Here is a 20828-nt window from a genome sequence, read left to right as displayed (position 1 = left end):
CTTCCACATCCGACCTGCTATCTCTTCCCACCTTTGGTGGAGGAGGTAAGCTTGAGTGGAGAGGACCTCCACACACACCAAGGGGTCCTTCCAAGGCAGTGGTAGTGACCCCGTGTACTCTAGACAGGATCTAGTTGCCACCTCCAGCCTCCAAATTCTTCCAGTGCCACAGAACACCCCTGCCCCAGCCGGCAGCCTTGGGGGCTGAGCCCACTGGCACCTCCCCCACCCAGGCATATATACACAGCTACATAAACTGCAGGACCAGGGGTCCAGTCCTGGAGCTCTACCCTACCCCAGACAGAATGTGAGGGACAGGCCTCCACATCCCCACTGCCTGCCTCACCAAACTTTCCCCTGCCAGACTTGGGGCTCCTCTTCCTTCCCCTTTAGTTGGGACCACAAGAGCTGAGCTGCCCCCAGAAGCAAAGGAGGAGCCCAAGGTCTCCTATCCTTGCTTCTTCACCTCCAGTCCTCTGGAAAAGGCAGCCAAGGTGGTGGAGGGGATGACCATGGAAGCCCTGCCTCAATTATGCTTTTTTTGGGGGGTGGGCGGAACACCTTCCTCCAGCTCTGGAGAATGGGAAGAAAGGTCCTAGAGTCTTACTTCTCACCTTTTCCTTTTTGCCAAAGTCAACTCAGGCTCACAGCCCAGTCCTTCCCACTGCCTCCAGCCTGTAGCCTCCCAGTAGATCTGCCCCTGAGGCAAAGGTCAGGGGGCAGGACAAAAGGAAAGGCTGAAATTAAGGTGGCTCGGTGGCTCTGGGAGGGGCAGAGAGGTTCGGTATCTCTGTCTCTCCCCCTACAGCAAAGGGGCTAGGGGCTGCCCTTCAACCCTTTCCAATCTGCCAGGCCCCCAGAGACCCACTCACCTCCTCCTCCCTGACAGGCAGGAGGAAGGCAGCAGGTCCCAGACAGTGAGAGAAGCTCCTGGGAAAAGTTGAACCCTGAGGAGGTTAGTGAAGAAATCTGAGCCCTGTAACAATAACCCCCCTAGCAGAGGACCAGCTCTCTCCCCACCGGGTACACTACACCTGCAAAGCTGGGTATGAACACACCCAAAAGTGCAACCCATGCACTCGCAGCCCCCAAGTGCACAGAGCCTCCTCCCTGCCAGAGGAGGCTGAACCCAGACAGAGGACAGTGAGGAGAAAAGATGAGCATGCTGCCAAGACTCCAGGATTCTCAAGGGCGACTCTCTTAAAAAGGGATATCCCAGTACCTGCCCCTATCCCCAAGTGAACACAGGGTAACAAAAGGACACAGCTGGGTTGGGAGGGGATGTATTCATTTCCAGAGTAGCCCCAGACCCACAAAAAACCACACTCATCCCCCATAGAAAAAAACGGGATTAGGATTGGGGGGGAGGGATTCTTTCTACCAGAGCAGCCCTTCCCTCCATTCCTGAGACAGAAGCCTCAAAGATGCCAGCCAAGTGTCTAAGGCCAGGGCGACACTCAGATGGGCAGGTGCCTCCAGAGATGAAAGGGTCGTTTAAGATAGCAAGAGTGTCTAATGAAGTTGCCCTTTCCTGCCACACCCCACTGCCAACACCAAAGACATCCCGTGCTCCCCTGACACCCACCCAAACGACTCAAGGGCAAGGGCTGGAATCTGGGGAGGAGGCCCCTCCTCCTCTGGCAGACAAGCCCACAAATAGGACCTTTACCCCACCCTCCAGGGCGAGAGCGAGAAAGGACTACTCTGCTATGAAGCTATTGGATTCCAGGTGAGAAAATATAAAGTAGGGCAAGGGGCTTCATTTCTCCTCTAAAAAGTGGAAGGAGAAATGAACAAATGTTTCCTAAAGGAAGGAACCCCCTAAGTTCCTCAGCCCTAATATTAAATAGCACCCAGGGTTACTCGGGGAGTCCAAATGTCCAGCAAGGACAACCGGGTTTCAGCCAGAGACAAGGGAAAGAGAAGGGTGGCACGACCCCCACCACGCCCCCAGGCCCCTCATCCCCCAGTAGGAGCACATGCCCCACCGCCCACCCCCAACCCCTACAATACGAGAGGGGCGGCGGGTACCTACAGTGGTTTGAGCCATTCCAAAGCGGAGTCCGGAGCGGGGTGGGGTAGGGGCCGGGGGCTGGGAGCCCCTTTTCCGGGAGCAAACAGGCCCGGTTCTGGTTATAAAAATCCACCACCAGAAACGGGTTGGGGGTAGGGGTGAGCCCCCCCACTTCCACACTCTCGTACATATTCCCCGCGAAGATAAGAGGTCCGGGCGGGGAAGTCCTGCGCGCCGCCTCCCTCACTCAGATGACGGCGCCATCCGAGGAGAACAGCTGGGGGCGAGGGGCACGTCCCCCCCACCCCGCCCCGACTGGCAACCCAGGCCGGGGGTCGCCCTCTGCCCGAAGTCCCGCGTCTAAGTCGGCCTGCCGCTCTGCCAGTCCCAGGTGAAAAGCCGGGAAGTTGTGCGTGCTGGGGGAGACGGGGTCCCTCCACTCTCCCCCGGAACGCCCGGCCGAGGCCCGGGAACTCCGCGGCTTCACCTCGAGGGGGCTCCCGTCTCGAGTCTCATGGTGTCCGAGGCAGAGCCCCGCGGCTCCCCAAGTGCTCCGGCCGGGGGCGGGATCGGCGCTGGCGGGGAGGGGGTCACGGAGCACTTCCTCCTCCCCGCCGCCGGGGCTCCCGGGCTTCTCCTGGGCGAGGACTCCGGGTGGGGGTGGGGACCCCGCGCGGCCCCGCCTCCGCCAGGCGGGTCGCTGGGGCTCCGGTGATGCACGCTGCTGGCCCCCACCCCCAGCATGTGTCCCCCTCCCCTGCAGTCCCACCCCCTTTCCTCCGCCCCGTCCCGTCTAGGCGCCGCCCCTGGCTTAACCCCTTCTAAGCGGGTCTGGCTGCAGCGGGCGAAACGCTGGGACTGAGACGGTGAGGCGGCATGTGGATGGGCGAGTAGGGGGAGCCTGGGAAGTGGGAGGAGAGAAGAGGCGGCGGAAGGGAAAAGACACAGGAGGAGTACGCTGAGTACAGACGGAGGCCGGGTACGGGGAGAGGAGGGGGCTGCGCGTGGAGGCAAGGACGGAAGAGGGGCGGGCATCCCCCCATCCCAGTTCCGGCTCCCAGCCTCCCCCGTGGTTTGGTCAGACCCCGATCCGGCGATGCCACGACGGGGGAAGTGGTGGTACGGGGAAAAGGGGGGTGGTCCCGGTGTACTCCCCTAACACAAAACCCCACTCAGCCCAGGCCTCATTTGCCTAATGCAATGCGGCTGAACTCTCGCTGAACTCGCCTGGAGGCGCCTCACCTCCGGGTGACCCACCCACCACTACCCGTGACATCACCCCCTCGCCAGCCCGCCCGTGGCGCTCGCCCGCCCGCCGGCCCCCTGCCCAGCCGAACCTGGCCAGCTCCCCGGGAGACGCGGAGAGTGGCCGCGGGAGGCGAAGGGCCAGGGCGCGTGTGGCTAAGTGTTAGTGCCATGGACGCAGCGTGCCGGCTGTCCTGGGTGTGACATTGTGCTGCTTGGAAGCTGTGTCGGATTGAGACACTCGGCTTGTGTCATTGTCTGTGACATCATGTGTGACTCCAGCCGGCCGGCAGCCCGCGGGAACCCGACGCGGCAGCACGGGTGCTACAGCACAGAAGCGTACAGAGGGGGCTCTCCTCCCCACGCTCTGCGTGCTTCCGGCGAGCAAAGCCCCGCCCAGGGTGTCTCCCAGCCGCAGAACCCGGAGGGCCCCCAGCGCACAGTGCAGCCCTAGAGCGATCAAAGGAGGGCCTGGTGCCTTCCAGCTGACCACTTCCTCCTAGAAGCCCTCGGGATGCCTGTTTCTTTGGAAGAAAGGCCTAGGTTAGGTAGGTCCGTGAAGGAAGGGATGCTTCTGGAGGAGAGGGTATCCTATGACTCCCTCTGACCCTGCCTCCAAAAAGGGATAGGAATTTACATGCTTCCTAATATTCTAGAAGCCAGGTTCTTAACATATATTATCCTTTAATTCTCACAGCAACTCCCAAGAGATGAGCGGGCATTATTCCTATTTTACAAATAAACTGAAGTCTCAGCAAGTGGGTTGTCCAAGATTACACTGCTAATAAAAGGTAGAGTATTTGAACTTTCTACCGTCAATGCCCATATTCCTACTATGCCAGGCCCATTCAAAGAAAAATTTTCTGAGCAGCACCTATGTGGATACTCTGGTAAGCCTGCTCTCAAAGACCTTGTGGAGCAACAGCCATCAAGCAGCTAATCACAAATTATATATACTGCAAACTGAGATCATTGGTATTTATGTTTTGAAGAATTAATGTAGGTACCTGATTTAGGTTGAAGGGTCAGGGAGGACTTCAAAGCAGAGACCTAGTCAGGCAAAGAGTAAGAAGGAGAGCAGTCTCAGTAAAAGAAAGAGCCTGGGCAAAGGTCTTGGGGTTATAGAAGTTAGTTCATTCAAGGAACAGAGAGAGTACTGTCTACGGAGCATAAAATTCAAGAGAAAACAGGGCACAAGACCAGGCTGCAGAGGTGGGCTGAGGCTAAACTAGGTGAGCTTGTATTTTACCCTAAATGCAAGGAGAAGCCACAGGAAATTTTCAAGCAGAGAAAAGGCAAGATCTGATTTATAGTGTTGTAAGATCTTTCCAGCAGCTGTCTGAGGAATGGATTGTAGGAGGGTAAGAGGCCAGTTAGAAGTTACTACAGCAGTCCAGGCAGCACACAATGGTAGTGCAGTCTAGGAAACTGGCAGTGGTGATGGACAGAGGAAGGTGGATTCTCTAGACATTTGGAAGGTAGAATAAATGGCAGTAGGGTGAAAAAGGAGATAGCAAAGAGGACTCTGGTATGTACTTGTGCAATAGCAAAGTTCTCGAGACAAAAAAGAAGTCTACTGGGATGGTGGACAGGTAGGTAGGTGTGGGGCTCCGAAGTGAAGTCTCACCTAAGAGGTCTGGGCTGCAGATGGAATGCTGGGCAAACCCTGGCAGTGAATGAGATAGCTGGGGAAGAGGGCAGATGCTTTCACTGCCCTTCATATCTTTATTCCCCAATGACAGAGCTCCTGGGTACCAGTTATGCGCCAGGCTGTGTGTTCACAGCTGCAAGGTGCTAAGGGATCTGAGACTGTCTCTGCCATCAAAGACCTGGGGATCGGGAAAACATCTCCCAAACGGTCATAGCTCATGGCAGGTACTAGGTAGGGAGAAGTCACACTTCCCGGTAGAGATGAGTGTTGTACGAGGAAAAATAAGGACCCACAGGCATTCAAAGGAGGAAGGGAGAGTGTAGAGAATTACTGGGAACATCCGTGAAGTTTCCTGGGAAGAGATGGCATTCAAGACGTTCCTTGAAGGATAGACAGGATTTCTGAAACTGGAGAAGGGGAGAAGTTGGGGTGAGATGCCTGATCTGGACAACAGCAAGTTCTAGGACAGGTCAGAGCAGAACAATGTCCTGGGGCAGTAGAAGAGAGAAGAATGAAGGGTCTGACTAGCCCCCTGCGACTCCATGGCTTAACTGAATTGGCCCCCACTTATGCCAGCAGGGCTCCCTCCTGTCCCCAACCCCATCTGGAGGGGATAACAGGAAGTCATGAGGCCTGGAGCCAGACAGACAGCAGGTGCCAGTACGGGGCGGACATCCCACAAGATGATTTCAAGCTCTATGCACCCCTAGTCATCACCGCTCTTGCAGAGTACTTGAAGCTCATTAAGGTCCTCATCAGTAAGCAGGTCACTGAGGCCTCACAGAAACTCTTCCAGGCAGGAACAGATCAGTAGTCTTGCTTTAAAGAGGAGGAAATAGACTCAGAGACAGGTTGGGTGTCTTGCCCAAGGCCACACAGGAAGAGCTGTCCTTTACGACTTCTGCCTATGGGAGACTTGGTCTGTGGGCTGGTTGAATTTCCTGGCAACTCAAAAGTCAAAATGGGGCAGGAGGACCGCTATTTCTGATCTAGCCAGGTCTGAGGGCCTCAGTCCACCTTGGAAGACTCAGCTCCACTGGCTCTGCCCTGACTCCATGGAGGAGGAGGAAGAGGAACAAGAGGAAGAAGGCAGTGTGGGCATGGCCCCAAAGTAATTTGAAGAAGGGAAACACTTCCCCTTTCCACATATGCTATCCCTTCCTAAGGGTAGTTGAGGGCCTGTACTGGCACATCCCCTTGGGCACACAGCCCTTGGCATGTAGTGGACACAATGTCTCAGGTCTTGGCCAGGCTAAGAGCAGGACAGGCTTCCTTGAGTCCCCTCCCCTAGCCCATGCTGAGATCCTGCCCTGAGGGGGTCTGTGCATTATCAATGCTGCCAGATAAAAGGTGAGGGGCCCCATTTTCATTCAAAACCCCATCCAACCATCTTTTGGCTGATTCTGCATTTTTGGAACCAGGAAAGGCATCACTAGCAGTACCCCCTGCCCCTGGGCTGTCCCTCTTATTGTCCAGGGAAAAGAGTGGGCAGGAGGGAGGGAAGGAGAAGACTGCAAAAGGGAAGGAGTGGCAGAGGAGAGGGAGAGAAGGACACACCCCCTCCGCTGTCACCCCAGGGTCCCCCAGGCCTTAGGGCTATTTCCCAGTCCCTAGGCATGCACAGCGAATTTGTGGACAGAAAGGAAAAGTCTGAGCCAGTCTTTTGGGGCACCCATCCTCGGCACTTCTGATTGCTTCCAACCTCCCTGCCCTCACCCCACAAATTGAAACAAAATAAGAACTGTGGCTTTTACACTCCGTTCCTACAGTGTCTGTCTGAAGATGGGGGAAGGTTGCCTGCTGAGCTCTGCACACTCCGTGGGCTGCAGCGGACAGATTCTGAGGGTGGGGATGGGTGTGAACAGATTGTATCGAGCAGCTAGCTTCCAGGACAGGATGGAGATCTGGCCCAGGCCTCTTATCGCTTTTTCCCTCCAGCCTTCAGGACCAAAACAGAAGAGGGGGCGTGACTTGGGGCTTGCCCACGCCCCCTACTGGGAGGAGGGAGGTCCTAAGGTAGAAGCGGGGCCTCAGCCGTGGAGGAGGGGTTTTCAACATTGGCACTGAGAACCCAAGGCTCTCCACCCCAGGAGTGCCGCCACAATACCCTCCAGCAGCTACCAACCTAGATGGTGGAAAACAGCCCAGCTTTCCCGGTCACTGAACCCAGTCGCAACCTTCACCAGTGGCTGTTTCCTCGTGTGTAAATGGAGACAATGTCTTTCTACCTGGGTTGTACGGATTAAGATTTGTAAAACAGAGATAAAGTCCCACACACAGTAGGTGCTCCACAGATGTTAGCATCCTGTTCTCTCCAACTCCCACCTAGAAGGGGCGTGGGTCCGTTTTCACTGTCACAATAGCGGTACCACGGCAATGAGACAGCAATGACTACGAGCACAGCACGCAGCTAAGTGCATTACGTCAATGATCTTGCCTAACTTCAGCCCTCTGAGGGAGGTTCTGTTAATACCCCTGCTCTGCAGACGAGGAAACATGCTCAGAGAGGTTATCAGAGGTAGTAAGTGACAAAGCCTGAACTCAAACTACACTGCCTACTCCACAGCACCGCCCCCTCCCGCCCCGCCCCTGCCCCCCCCCGTGGAATTCCTAGGGTGAGCAACAAAAAAGGCAGGTTAGGGTCCCCTCCAGCCTCAAAGATAAGAATTAGAGACCCTCTCCTCCCCAAACAAAACATAATCTACAGACCACTCCTCCTTAAACTATGCTCTAAATCACCGCCCCCTCCAACACACAAACAAGCTGTTATGCCCCAGCTCCAGATTTGATTCTCCCAAAACACAGTCAACTCTCTGACCCTCACCCCCAATACAGACAAACCATTAACTCCCTCCCCAACACACCCAACCTGAACCCCAAACCCCCTAAAACACAAATCCTGACCCTCCCCCAAAACGCACATAACCTTGACCCTCCCCACAAAGCACACAGAATCCAGCTCTCCACAGTAAATACCAGTCCTCAGAGTCGGAGCCCCAGGGGCTGGGGGCACCCTATACCACCTCTGAGGTCTCCCACTCTGGCTCCCTGAGAGAGACTACAGCAGGACAAATAGGCACGCCTCCCCACAGTGACCTGGAGAATACCTGTTATTCCACAGGGTCTCTGAAGAGTCACTCAAAACACCCAAGGTCCAGCCTCCTCTCAATTTAGGGATACGGACGGGAGAGGAAGAATGACTGTCCCAACACCTTTGTTAGTGGGAAGTAGGAAGAGGGAGCCTTATCAGTGAGGTTTCCTACAAAAGGATGGCAGAGAACCAGAGCCTGTCATTGCTCCCTGCAAGAACGGGGGCCACCAATGTCCACCTCTCCTAGGAGAGGCTGCCTGACCCCAGCAGCAGCCCCAAGCAGAGAGAGCAGGAAAGTCAAGGCCGCCTCCATCTCCCATGCATGTGAATTTTGATCTGTCATGCTTTGCTACCCAGAGCTGAGAGCCAGCCCTGGCGCCCCCCGCCCCCCGCCCCAGCCCTGCACAAGAAAGAGGGAGATGCCTCTGGTCCCAGAAACGGGGACGGTCTGGGAGAAGCTCAGAAGGTGGGGGGTCAGGGTCAGAAGAGAAGCTGTTGTTTACCAGGAAGGGACAAGGAGCAGGGAAACCCAAAGGCTCACAGAGGGGGCAGGAAGAGGCATTGCTTAACCTGGGTGGGGAAAGCCAGAGAAGCCTCCACTTGCCCGAAATGTGGGCACTCCACCCTCGGGGAAAAGGTTACCAGGGTGGGAAGTGGGGGACCCGGAAGCTCTCTCCACCCACCTCTAAGAAAGAGGAAGAAGTTTGCAACATTCAGAGGGCAAAGCATTCGCTCTTCTGGCACAGGACAGGAAAAGGACAGGGACCAGGCCCCCTCCCACTCTCTGTGAGACCAGGTGAGCGGAGTGTCTGGGGCTCTGTTTCCATCAGCTGGGGAAAGACAAGTTGTCCACAGGCACCAGGTTACGGCCCCCAACTTCTCCCTCTAAAAGTCCCACCCTGGCAGGGAACAAATGCTCCAGTTACCCAAGTTGGAAATATGAACCCCAGTCCCTGTAGACACAGCAACTACACCACACGGACACTAGGAACCACAGCCACACTCACCCACTCCCCAGCAACCCTGAACTGAGACAGGCCCCTCCATCACCTGGCACAGACTGCAAGACCAGGCCAGAATCAGGTTCCTGACTCGCAGGTCACTACGCCACCGGCCTCACACCCTATGTGAGGACAGAAGAAAGGGAGGAAACAGAAGACGGGGGTGTGAGAAGGGGTGGCAGTGGAAACTGAGGCAGTATCTGATTGCCCCTGTGCCCCAAGGCTTAAAGGGTAGGGGCCTAAAGCAGGACAGACATAGAGCCCCTGCTTCCTGGGGTTGGTGGGGCCTGGGAGGGAGGGGGCCATGCAGAGCCAGAGGAGGCAATCCAGGAAGCAGTGGTGGTGGTGGGCAGACAGCCAGTGCGGGCAGTGAGACGCCCAGCCAGGGCCTGCCCCAGGGACAAAGAGACTCCCTGGCTCTGGGGAGACTGTGCAGCCCCCACACTGAGAAGGGGGCAGTGACCTAGCCCAGCCAGGCACACAGGGCAGTGGTGCCAGGCAGCTTGCCAGTGTCTGTGGGAGAGGTGCTGGGTGCCTGAGGCAGGGTGTTCAGTCCCTGCCGGCCAGGAGAGGTGGGACACGTTTCCCGGGTCAGCAGCTGACAGGCCAGCCTACCCGTCCGTCCATGGCCTGTTCTGCTGCTTCCACCCCCTTTAGCCCCGGGCCAGGCCCCGGCTCCCTCCTCCCCGCCAGCCTTGGCCTTGCGCCCAGATGGGCCCTGGGGGCCTGAGTTACTGTAAGCGGCCTGGCAGGCCTGAGGCCTGGACTCTGCCAGCTGGCCATAGCCACCGCCACCTCCCACTACCTGGCTCGGCCAGCCAGGGAAGGATACTGAGACCCCTGCCCAGCTAACAGGCAACCCCTGTGGCAGAGGGCAGGGGCAGAGAGAAAACACAGGCCCTGCCAAGAGTATGCATATGTCCACAGCCAGAGTCCAGGCCCAGTGCCTCTCCTGGGACACTGACCTTATCCACCAGGCTGCTCACAGGTCCCTCCCTCGAACCTGCCCCACAGGGCAGAGCTGGCAGTGGGAGGGGGTTCCAGCAGACTGTCCCTTTCTACTCCTTCAAGCTCTTTCCTTCAGAAGCCTGGATGGAGTGGGGCATAGGTAGGTGCCTCTCTCAGCAGAGCTATCATTTCCACCAAATGTCGAGAGGTTTGTTTACCCGCCTCCAGCCAATGTGTCCAGTCCTTGGAGCTATTTATAAGGCCCTTACTGGCAGAGCACAGGAGAGGGCTCGAGGGGCACCACAGAATGGCATTGTTTCACCTCTCCCTCTGCTGCCCCCAACATCAAACACAACCACATGATCAGCCTACAAGCCTTTCATCCTTGGGCCCCCCCAAATGGATGGCTTGTCCCAAGACCTCACCACTGCTGCAGAACAAATGTACCCAGAGGCCCACCCCCCTCCATAGCCCCCTCCGAGCCTCCCACCACCCCACTTACTGGCTGGGGAGGGTGTGCTGTAGCCACTGACTGGAAGCTGGTGCTGGAGAGTGGTCAGGGCGCCCGGTGGGGAGAGTCCGCCCAGCATAGGCGGGAAGAAGAAGGCGTAGGGGGGCACCGGGTACCCATTGAGGTGCCCTCCCCCAGGTGTTGGGCAGGAGCTGCTGTTGCTGGCCATGCCAAGCAGCCACAGTGAAGGGCAGGCAGACAGTCTGGCAGGAGACTCCGGCGGGCTTCAGGCCGCCCCTCCTCGGGGCATGGGGCCTGAGCCCAGAGGGGGTTTGGGTGGTCAGCCCACCCCCCCTTCTGTCCTGGAGCTGCTGTCCAAGGCTAATTGGCTAATCTCAGCCTCCTGGAGCCCCCACTTTAGCTGGGGGCCAGGTGGGTTGGGGGACGTCCCAAGAGCCGGTCCTTTGGTCAAGCAGTTCTGTGAGCTGGCACTTTCCCGGGAAGATCTAGAGCTGGCCTTCGGGATGCCGAAAAGGATGCCTCTCCTAGATGAGCCCCAGCTAGGCGGCTGGTGGGGCCATGTCCTGTGATGCTGCAGAAAGAGGAAAGACAGGTGAGTGGGCACTGAGGAGCGGGCACATGGGCATTCCCCGTGGAGCTCCCCAACCTGGGCGGCCGGAGATTTTCCCGTGGCACCCAGCTGAGCAGACAGCTGGCACCATGCCTGGCTGGCAGAGACAGCCTAGGACAAGGGCCCAGACACTGCTGGGGGTGAGCAGGACAGCACGGCTAGGCTGAGGAGACAGGGACAGAGCCGAAAGCCGAGGAGGGCCTCTCACCCACAATCCCAAGGGGAAAGGGTCCACAGTGCCACCCCAAAGGTTCCCTGCAGCAGAAGCAGGCAGCTGACCCTCCTTCCGCCAGTGTGGGTTACCTGAGGTCAAGATGCAGAGAACGTGTGCTGGAGGGGGGAGGAGGGAGGAAAAGCCGCTTCCCTAAAGCATTGGCACTTCTCAGAAAAATGACTCTTAAGCCAGGAGGCCCCTTCTTACACCACTTCCCCCCAAAATCCAAGCCCCAGCACCCCAGATGGGTTTGTCCCACAGGCCTAGGGAGGAGGCCTGTTTACATACATGAAAATAGGGAAATGGGAACCAAGGACTCCTGGGCATTGCCCGCTGTGTTTAACAGCATGATGGGCTGTGGGTGGGCAGCGTGTCAGAAGGGCAGGACTGTGCAGGTGGACACTCCCTGCCCCCAGGCAATGGAGGGGAGATCTGAGAGTTTACGCACATACTCTGTCTGCAGAATCAACATCCCTGGAGGAGGTGGGAGGTGGGCTTGAGATGAAAGGCCAGATGCCCCCCACCAGTGTGTACACAGATACACACCCTGTTTGAACAGCTGGGACCGAAGGACATGTAGCGATAACACCACAGGGTAGAGACAGATGAACCCAGAGACTCCACGACACAGTGAGACACAACAAAGAGAAAGATGGAAAAAGAGAAGCAGATCCACAAGAGATGCCTCAAATCCATTTGTGCTATATGAGGATATACATACATAAATACATATAAATGCATGTATTTACATATGAATTTATACATATGTGTATATATAAGAAAGACAAAAGAAGAGAGACAGACAAAAAGAAACATGGCCAATCTAAGAAACATGGCCACTAAGATGGCTATAAATAAAAAGGCTGATAATAACAAGTGTTGGCAAGGTTATGAAAAAACTGGACCCCTCATACATTGCTGGTGGGAATGTAAGCTAGAACAGCTGCTTTGAAAAATAGCCTGGCAGTTCCTCAAAAGGTTAAACACAGAATTACCATATAATGACCCAGCAATTCACTCCTAGGTATCTTACCCAAGAGATATAAAGACAAAAGTCCACACAAAAACTTGTACACGGATGTTCATACAAGCATTATTCATAATAGCCAAAAGGTAGACTCAAATGTCCATCAACTGATGTATAAATAAATAAAATGTTATATATCCATACAATGGAATTTTACTCTGCCATAAAAAGGAACAAAGTACTGATATACACCACAACATGGACAAACATTCTACTAGTTCTAAAAGACCACATAGTGTATGATTCCATTTATATGAAATGTCCAGAATAAGCAATCTATAAAGACAGAAAGTAGATTGTGGTTACCAGGGGTTGGGGTGTGGGTTTGAGGGAAATGGGAAGTGACTGCTGATGGGTATGGGGGCTCTTTTCAGAGTGATGAAAATTTTCTAAAATTGATTGTGGTGAGTTGCACAACTCTGAGAATATAATGATATCATTCAATTCTACACTTTAATGGGTACATTTTATGACATATGAATTACATCTCAATAAAGCTGTTAAAAAGAAGAAAGCGAGAAAGGAAGGGAAAAGAGGCTACAGAGACTCAACATAAGGATTGTCTCCCTTTACAGCCCCTTCCCCGCAAGCTCAGGCCCTCCTGTTCCAAGCTCCAGGCTCTAGACTCAGATCTGGAGTCCAGTGGACAAGCACATGGCCAGCATCTGGCCAAGGATCATGCCTGGGAAGGGGGAGTTCCTGCCAAGTCCACTGTGGAGGAGGCCAGGACCTCTGAGACCAGCTGGGATAGCTGGCCACCCTGTGCAGGGCTGAAGGAAGGACAGGTACTTGCTAGGGAGGGGGAGCTCCCCGAGGAGTGAAATCTGAACCTTGTTAATGACCATAATTTTTACTGTTACTAATTAAAACAACCATAAGGCCTCTCTCCTTGCTCCTAAATGAGGTGCCCCCTTCCCACCCCGGGCCCCTGCAGATTCCCTCCCAAGCTGAGAAGGCTGATGTCAGAGCAACAGAAGCCCCACCCATCGGGCCAGCTGCCACCCCGGGCCCCCCGCCACCCTGGGCCCCCCACACCTCTGTGGGGCCCCACACAACGGAACTCAGCTGGGAGAGCCAAGTGAGGGAAGGAGAGGTTGGCTAAGCCTCATCAGCATTGACAGTCAGACCCTCACACACACACACACACACACACACACACACACACACACACTCTACTTGCAGAAACTCATGCATGCAGGTCTATTGAGTGTACAGGTGGGCAAGAGTATGCTTACACACCCGACCTGTGTGTGTGCAGGCATGCTCAGGAGAAGAGGGAACCTGGAGATAATCATCTCTCCATACCTGGGCTCCACCACACAGTGAACACAGTTCGGGGCTTACGTGCCCGGCCCTGGGACACAGCTCCCCACAGACACACACCACAGCCCCATAGTTTCCCAACTGGTACATCCCCCCGGCCCTCAGGCAGCCAGGCTGGCCTCTGTACCTGCCTCCCTGAGGGCCCAGTGCGCGCGCACGCACACACACACACACACACACCCGGGTCCACAAATATACAAAGGTGCACCCTCCAAGAAATATTCTAGATGATTCACATCCACACAAGGGCCTACCTCCCTGAGGTGAAGCCCCGGGAGTGAGACCCAGGAAGTCATTCACTCCAGACCCCAGGCATCCTGACCCAGCTTTTAGGGGTTGGGGCTAGGTTCAGTCAGTCCAATCTGGACCCTGTGGAGCCCACCATTGCCCCCAGAGGAGAGATCATTACAGCCACCTGACTGCCTCAGCTCTGCCCCTGAGGAGTCTGAAATCAAACCAAACTTCAAACCCACCCCACAGATACACATACACACCCCAAGGAGAGGCTGGAAGTCCTCCCCACCCCAATCTGAGCCACACTCCGCCTAACCCAGCTCAGCCTGCAAACTTTAGTGCAAAGTTACTCAGCCCCCTGGGGAGGGCCTTTAGCAGTAGGAGGGGGTAAAGGTCACAGAAATGAGCCAAGGGCCACGCTAGCCAGGAAACAGGGATGGGCAAGGGCAGGGATGACAGACACAGAGCCAAAGAGCACAAGTTCTGCCTCAGGTGGTCCTTCTGGATCCATGACCCTCAAAGAGATACCTGGCCCCTGGCCCCCAGCACCCAGGGGAGAAAATACCATCAGAGAATTGAAACCAGCACCAAAGAAAGGGAAAACAAACTACCCACATCCAACCTCCACCCTACGCCCGCCACCTCCACTGCCCACGGGCACCCTCCCTTGAGGGAGAGAAAACCACAGGCCCACACTGAGCCCAGCCTTGGCACAGCAGAAAGAGGGTGAGGGTTAGAGTTCCCACCACCAGCCACACACCCCTGGGGCCTCGTCACTCCTAAAAGGTGCTGGAATCCCTTCCCCGGATCGAGTGTCCCCAGCTACCCATTTGTTGTATGCCCCAGATATACACAGCTACAGGAAAAGGCAAAAGCTGGCTGAGCTATGAAGATGGTAGAAAAAAACAGGTTTGAAGGGTCAAATCTCAGCTCTGCCACTCTGGGTGACCTTAGGCAAGTCACTTAACCTCTCTAAGCATCTGTTTACTTGCCTGTGAACTGCTTACCTAAACAACTGGTTGTGTGATTTAAGAGATAAAAATCCTGAAAAGTGCCTAGCACAGCGCCTGGCACACAGAGGTGCTGGGCAACTGGGTCCCCGCCCTCCGCTTGACTCTCAGCACCACCCAGTGCCTCCCTGGGCAGTGTGTCTGCTCTCCCTTCCCTCTCCCCAACCAGGGCTAGCATCTGTTGACAAGGCTAGGTGGAGAATTACCCATTTGCCAGGGTCTGCTCTCCCAGACTGAGGAGAGGGAGGTAGGGAGAGGGATATCTGGGGTGTGGATGGAGGCCTGACCACAACCCTTTCCCAAATTATCTTCCTTCATTTCACCAACCAAAAAAGGAAAACTTTTGGATTTGGGGAGAGGAGAAGAGGAAGAAAAATGGACCATTTCCTCCCCTATCCTCAGGGAAGAATATCCAGGAGTCCCCAAACCCAGCCAGCCCAGCCCCGCTTTTTGCAGCTCCCCCGCAACAGTGGCTCCCAAAGAATACAAGTCAGGCAGTCCTAAGGGGCTGAGAAAAGGAAACCAGGATTGGGGAGCTTAAAAGAAGGGGAGACAGGGGGTTTCCTAAGCATTCTAGACAGTCAATGAATCATATGCAAATGACACCCTAAGCTCAAGCTCAACTTGTGGGGGGCGGGGATGGGGACTCCAGCCCTGGCAGAAACAAAGACCCTGGCCCCTTTGGACCCAGGGGAGGGACAGGGCGGTTTTCAAATCAGAACAGTGGGCTGGAACTATTTATAAATTTCCCAGGAAAATACGCTCACACACACACAAAGCCACAACCTCTCCCTTCCCCCATGCTCAGATCTTCGGGCAAGGGTTGAGCAGCAGTGATGACCACTACTCCCTTTTTCCAGGGGTTCCTCTGGCTAAGGCTCTCATCCCTCACCTCCCTAGCAAGTCCACAATCAGGCCACTCCGGTCCCTTGTTTACCTTCTGCTCACCAAGGTTTAGGCTGCAGGAAGCCAGTAAGGCCAGCCTCACTTTGAAAGAGACCACCCCAGGAGGGTGGGAGAAAGATCACCTGGGTGAGGCCGGAACAGGTGGAGGGCAGCTCTTCCCCACCAGGCCCAAAGAACTCCCGGCCTGCCTAGCTGGGGGCTAGGACTTGTTTGAAAATCTGCCCCAAGCATATACAGGCCCTGAGCACATTCTCAGAGGGGACAGGGGAGGGCTGAAGTCCAATGTCTTCCTCTGGATGCTGCCACTGCCTCACTCACTGCTTCAAGATGCAGTGCCTAGTCCCAGGGGAGTGGGTCTGGTATCTCCCCAACTTGTGCCCCATCGGGCCCAAGATTCTGCACTAGCCACCCAGGGCTGCCTGACCTCCACATGTCACAGTCTCAGCAGCAACTGAATACCAGGCAGGAAGGGCAACTGGACAAGCCCAAGCCCAGGACAGGCCAGGTTCTGGGAGGAGGAAATGGGGGTCTCTGCCAAGCAGTGCAGTGCCCCTAATTCCTGCACCACCAAGGACTGCACCCCAGAGCCCCGTGAGAGCTGTGCTCAGGACCTCCAAAGTCCAGGGTGGCTGAGGATCCCCTCAAGAACCAGAGCTAAAGTCTCTCACTCTTGAAGCAGAGAGTAGGTGAAAGGGCAGGGGGCAGCCCAGGCCTCAAGGAGAGGGAGCAGCCCTGGGGAAGAAAGAAAACAGGAAGAGGAAGAGATGAGCCTGCCCAGGCCACAGCCAGACCACAGGAGTGTGTAGACCAAACAAAGGCAGCTCTGTCCGGGTGGGGGGACCAAAGGGGCACAGACAAAAGGGGACCCCCCCCAGCTTGGAAACCACCGTCCTCACATCCATCCTGGCATGGGGCTTTCCCCACCCTCACCTTAGCAGCTGCCCCCTCACCACTATCTCCCAACCTCTACCGTATAGGAAGCACAACTCCCTCACAATGGCGGGGGGCGGGGGCAGGGGGGAGTCAAATGGACAGAGCACACAGGAAGCGTGTTTGTGTGTGCACGAGTGTGTGTGTGTAAGGCTACGCAACTCCCCCCCATCCCGCTCCCATCCCCTAAGCTCTGCTCCAACCCTGAGCCTGCCCTGATTCCGATCCTATGGGCAGAGAGACTGTCAGCAAGACGTGGTGCTACCAGCCCCCTCCCAGCCAGCATCCTTCCTTGGGGACCCAGGCTGCAGGGAAGCCAGGAACGCCCCCCTCCCTCCTGCCTCAGGATATCCTTTTGGCTCTGACCCCAGACCAGGCCTGAGTCAGACTCTGCCCCACCCCATACCACCCCCCCTCCACCTACCCCCCAGGAACTTCCTACTCCACACCCGCCTACTCAGCTGAGGCTAGAACTAGAGGGAATCTCTTTCCCTCTGCATCCCCAGCGACCAGGGAAGCCCACAAGGGGGTGGAAAGAATAGGTCACAAAGTCCTACGGCCTGCCCCTTAAGCATAGGGCCTGTGGGATCAGGGAAAAGCTGGTACAGGCTGTGTGTAGGGCATGACCGCCTCACCCCCCAAAACACACACAACCAGGGATCCTGCTCAGAGTCCCTCCGCACTCCAGCCTGGGCCCCAAGAAGTTACAGAAACTTCATGGGAAAGGCAGTTTCCATGAGAACACAGGATGAGAGAAGGCTCCAGAAGTAAAAAGAGACGTGAACTGGCATCTAGCAGGACCCAGGCTAGAGGGGACAGGGTCTGTATAGTCAGATTCACACAATCGACCAACCACAATCAAGCACAGCCAGATGCGGTCAGTCTCCCCAACACTCCTGTGAGTAGGTGGCCATGACTCCTTCCCACAGAGAGAAGTCTAGGGGGCTCTGGGGGATCTGGGGCATCAGAGACCACACACACTCAGCCTGAAACGGCCCCCTAGGCAGGACCCCCAAGTCCCACCCCCCCGCCCGCCAATAACTGTGGGCCTAGGAAGAGGGGTATCTCCCTCCCCACAAGAACCAGGGTAGTGCCCATGGCAGCTATCTCCATGGCAACCAACAACAAACATCCCAGGAACCACAGTGGGACAGGAAGTGACAGCCACGTGACAGGAAGACATTTTTCAGTGGGGGGCGGTGATAAAGATTGTTAGCAGCCCCTGGGAAATCAGCTGTCCCCTAAGTTCCCCCACTTGGAACTGGAGAGAAGGGGGCAGCGGGGAGGGTGGCTACCCTCTACCACTGCGTGCACAGTAGTGCACTATCAGTGGAAGGGCTGAGAGGCTCTCCCTCCCTGCCACTCACGGTCCCCCCCCCTCTTTGGTCCCCCTCCTCTCCACTTCCTGCCGTGACTGGAGATCAGAGAACTCCCCACCGCAGCTTCCCCTTCTCAAGTCTCGATTCCTGGGCTGAAGGTTTCACTGTGGGGCAAGGGACAGAAGGAAGGAGGGCTGGGGACCTGCAATAGGACCCAGAGGACAGAGGCTCCCGGGGAGGGACCAGGAGGGAGCCACTCCAAGGTAGGTGTGTACACAAAGACACACACCGAGTGGGTCATGGTGACACAGCCGGGCTTAGTGACACACTGAGACTGCCTGACCTCAGGCAGCTCTGGGGGGAGGGGACGAGAGCCATTGGATCCAGCCCCACGCGCCCCACTCCAGCGCTGTCCTGAGCCTCCGAGTTCATCCCAGGCGGCTATTGGCCTCCAGGCAGGCGACATCTCAACTGTTCCCAGCACCCGCTGCCTCTCCCCTGCCTTTTGTGCTGAGGAATCCCCCTCCCTGCTCCAAGGTGCCCGCCCAGACGAGGGCACCTTGGCCAGAGGTGGGGGGAATGGAACCTCCCTCCACCCCCCTCCCCTTCTCTGCAGATGTCCCAGACTATATTTAGCCCAAACCGGGCAGCCAGCCAGACCCAGACTCCCCACTGGCCTGGAGCTGAGCTCCCAGTTTTTATGCAATTAAAACATTAACAGAGAACCACCCCCATCCACGTAACCCCAAGCCCCGGGACCTGCCAGAGCATCAGAGCTCAAAAAATTTGAACAAGGGCGGCCCAGCTCTACAGCCAGTGCAGGGGGTGGGGGTCATTGGGCAAACAGTAATAAACTCACCCCCTTGCCCATCTCCCAGGCCCTGCCCCAACAGGCAGGATAGGAACATCATCCATAAGATCTAGTTGACACTTGGGAGGGGGCAGGCTTTCCTTGTTCTGGGAAAGGAAAGGCATATCCAGTGGGATGTGGCGGGGGGGGGGGGGGAGGGTGTCATTTTTTGCTAAAATTCCACCTGTCATTTTGTAGCCCCTTCCCAGGGCAGCTCCAGTTACAGGGCTGGGGGTTGGCAACAGGTGCTGGCCAGGCTGGCAGCAGTCTAATCCCACCCACTCACCCCCCAGGCTGACAGTGGTGCCTGGAGGTCCCAGTGGGGGCCCTGGTGGGCAGAATGCTGGGTGGAAGAAGGAGACATCTCCGGGGGCAGCAGGTGGGGGGCAGCCCATGCCCCTTCTGCTAAGACCTGCCCCCCCTCGCACTCTGTGATGTGTGCTGGAGCGTCTGGGGAAGCCAAGGAAACCTTAGTTCCACAGAGTCTATTTCATTTCCCCATGATGCCAGGCAGGCGGGCTGGAGTGTGGGAGGTCTGTCTGCCTGCCTCTTCCTCCTCCTCCTCCTCTCCAAATTCCAGGAACAGGCAAGGGAGGCTCCAGTTGCAGAGAGGGGGAAAGCAAGCAGGCAGTCCCAGCTGTAGGGGGGGTGGGGGTGGCGGAGGCGGGGACTGGAGCGGGAGGCGGGGACTGGAGCGGGAGGCAAGATCCAGACGGAGCAAGAGACACCCACACCCGAGCCAGACTGGGGACAGACACTCGGATGCTGACACATTCTCACACTCTGGGCCTGGTACCCACACGCCGCCCACCCTGCGGGGACACCCAGACACCCTCAACCAATTCTGCCAATCCCCAGAACACTCCTTGGACACACAGAGAGATCCAGGCCCTCACCCCCACCTCACATTCCCCCATAAATCGTGTGGGCTCCAGACAGCAGCCAGAGGGTGGAGAGGGGAATGAAGGGGGGAAAGACAGCAGGCGGCAGAGAGGATGTGCAGCCAAAGTCCTAGGAACTGGGGTATCAGTTGCCACACTCCTTTCCCAAAACCCAGTAAGTTAAGACAACCCCGGTCATCTTGCCAGGGGCCCTGCCAGCTTCCCACACTCCCAAAACCACCACCATCAGAAAGGGGCGTGGGCTGCTGGGCAAGTGGAGATAACCCCATTTATTTGTCACAGGGATAGGATTACCTTCCCCAGATGGCCCTCACCCCAGATCCCAGACAGTGCTCACAAAAAGACCCCACAGAGGCCCAAACACATCCACCCCTCCAGCCCAGCCTGTCCTACCCAGCCCATGCTGCCCAAAGGACAGGGAACTGGGCACTGGTTTATATTTTTGGGCAAATCCAACCTTCATGTCACATAGTTCCAAGGACCACCCCACATAAGACCCTAGTGTCTGAGCAAAAAGTGGACTGAGGGGAAAGGTCTCAGAGGGCACAGCCAGCTTCTGAGACTAAATGATTTAGGGGAAGGGGAACTAATTAACTGGGGTCTGGGGCAATGCCCCTAAAACAGTCTTGAAAGGCCACTCAGACAATGTCCTTTCCCCCACACTAGACAAACTGGCAGGAACCACGTCATGGCACATGTGGGTGACTGTGCCCAGCGGGGGAGGCACGGGGGTGATCAGGATGGCGCTGCCCACACTAGCTTCCTGCCAGGTTGCCACATGGTTGGGAGTAGGAGGGGGACCAGAGAGGTGTCCCAGAGTGGTAGCAGGGGCATTTAGGGTAAGACTGAAGGACCGAGATTTAGGAGCTGTAGGAGGAGGTGGACAGGATTAAGCCCAGGGTCTTCTCAGAACTGCCAATGCCTCTGCAGTGCCCTCACCAGTCCGATGGGGAAACTCCAGCAGTGACCTCCTCATGCATGCCTACTCACACTCTCAAAATCCCTCCAAATCCAAGATCCTCAGCCCCCAAGGGCCTTAGTGACTGTATCTCAGGACCCACATGGCCCAGATTCCCAGGCA

General features: G+C 56.4%; 1 protein-coding gene and 1 long non-coding RNA gene across 5 annotated transcripts in view; both read right to left on the bottom strand.

Moving 5' to 3' along the window:
• Window positions 1-20828, bottom strand: part of RARA (retinoic acid receptor alpha) — a 43732-nt gene that overhangs the window by 12045 nt on the left and 10859 nt on the right. For 2 of the 4 annotated variants that reach the window (XM_011383062.2, XM_011383060.2), the window contains exon 2: window positions 10453-10993. In XM_011383062.2, coding sequence (XP_011381364.1) covers window positions 10453-10630 — 178 coding nt within the window. In that variant the 5' untranslated portion in view covers window positions 10631-10993. Of the gene's footprint in view, window positions 1-2035; window positions 2733-10452; window positions 10994-20828 lie in introns of those variants that run through there. The other 2 variants (XM_011383063.2, XM_011383064.2) reach the window with 2 other exon arrangements.
• LOC111732889 lies at window positions 7623-9045 on the bottom strand. The gene is made up of 2 exons (XR_002777751.1): window positions 8091-9045; window positions 7623-8006 (listed from the first exon to the last, which is right to left on the bottom strand). It is a non-coding gene; the product is annotated as an uncharacterized LOC111732889 (long non-coding RNA).

Source organism: Pteropus vampyrus, unplaced genomic scaffold (assembly GCF_000151845.1).
Source record: "Pteropus vampyrus isolate Shadow unplaced genomic scaffold, Pvam_2.0 Scaffold503, whole genome shotgun sequence".
Classification (NCBI taxonomy): domain Eukaryota; kingdom Metazoa; phylum Chordata; class Mammalia; order Chiroptera; family Pteropodidae; genus Pteropus; species Pteropus vampyrus.
This window is presented reverse-complemented; position numbering and strand designations above follow the sequence as displayed.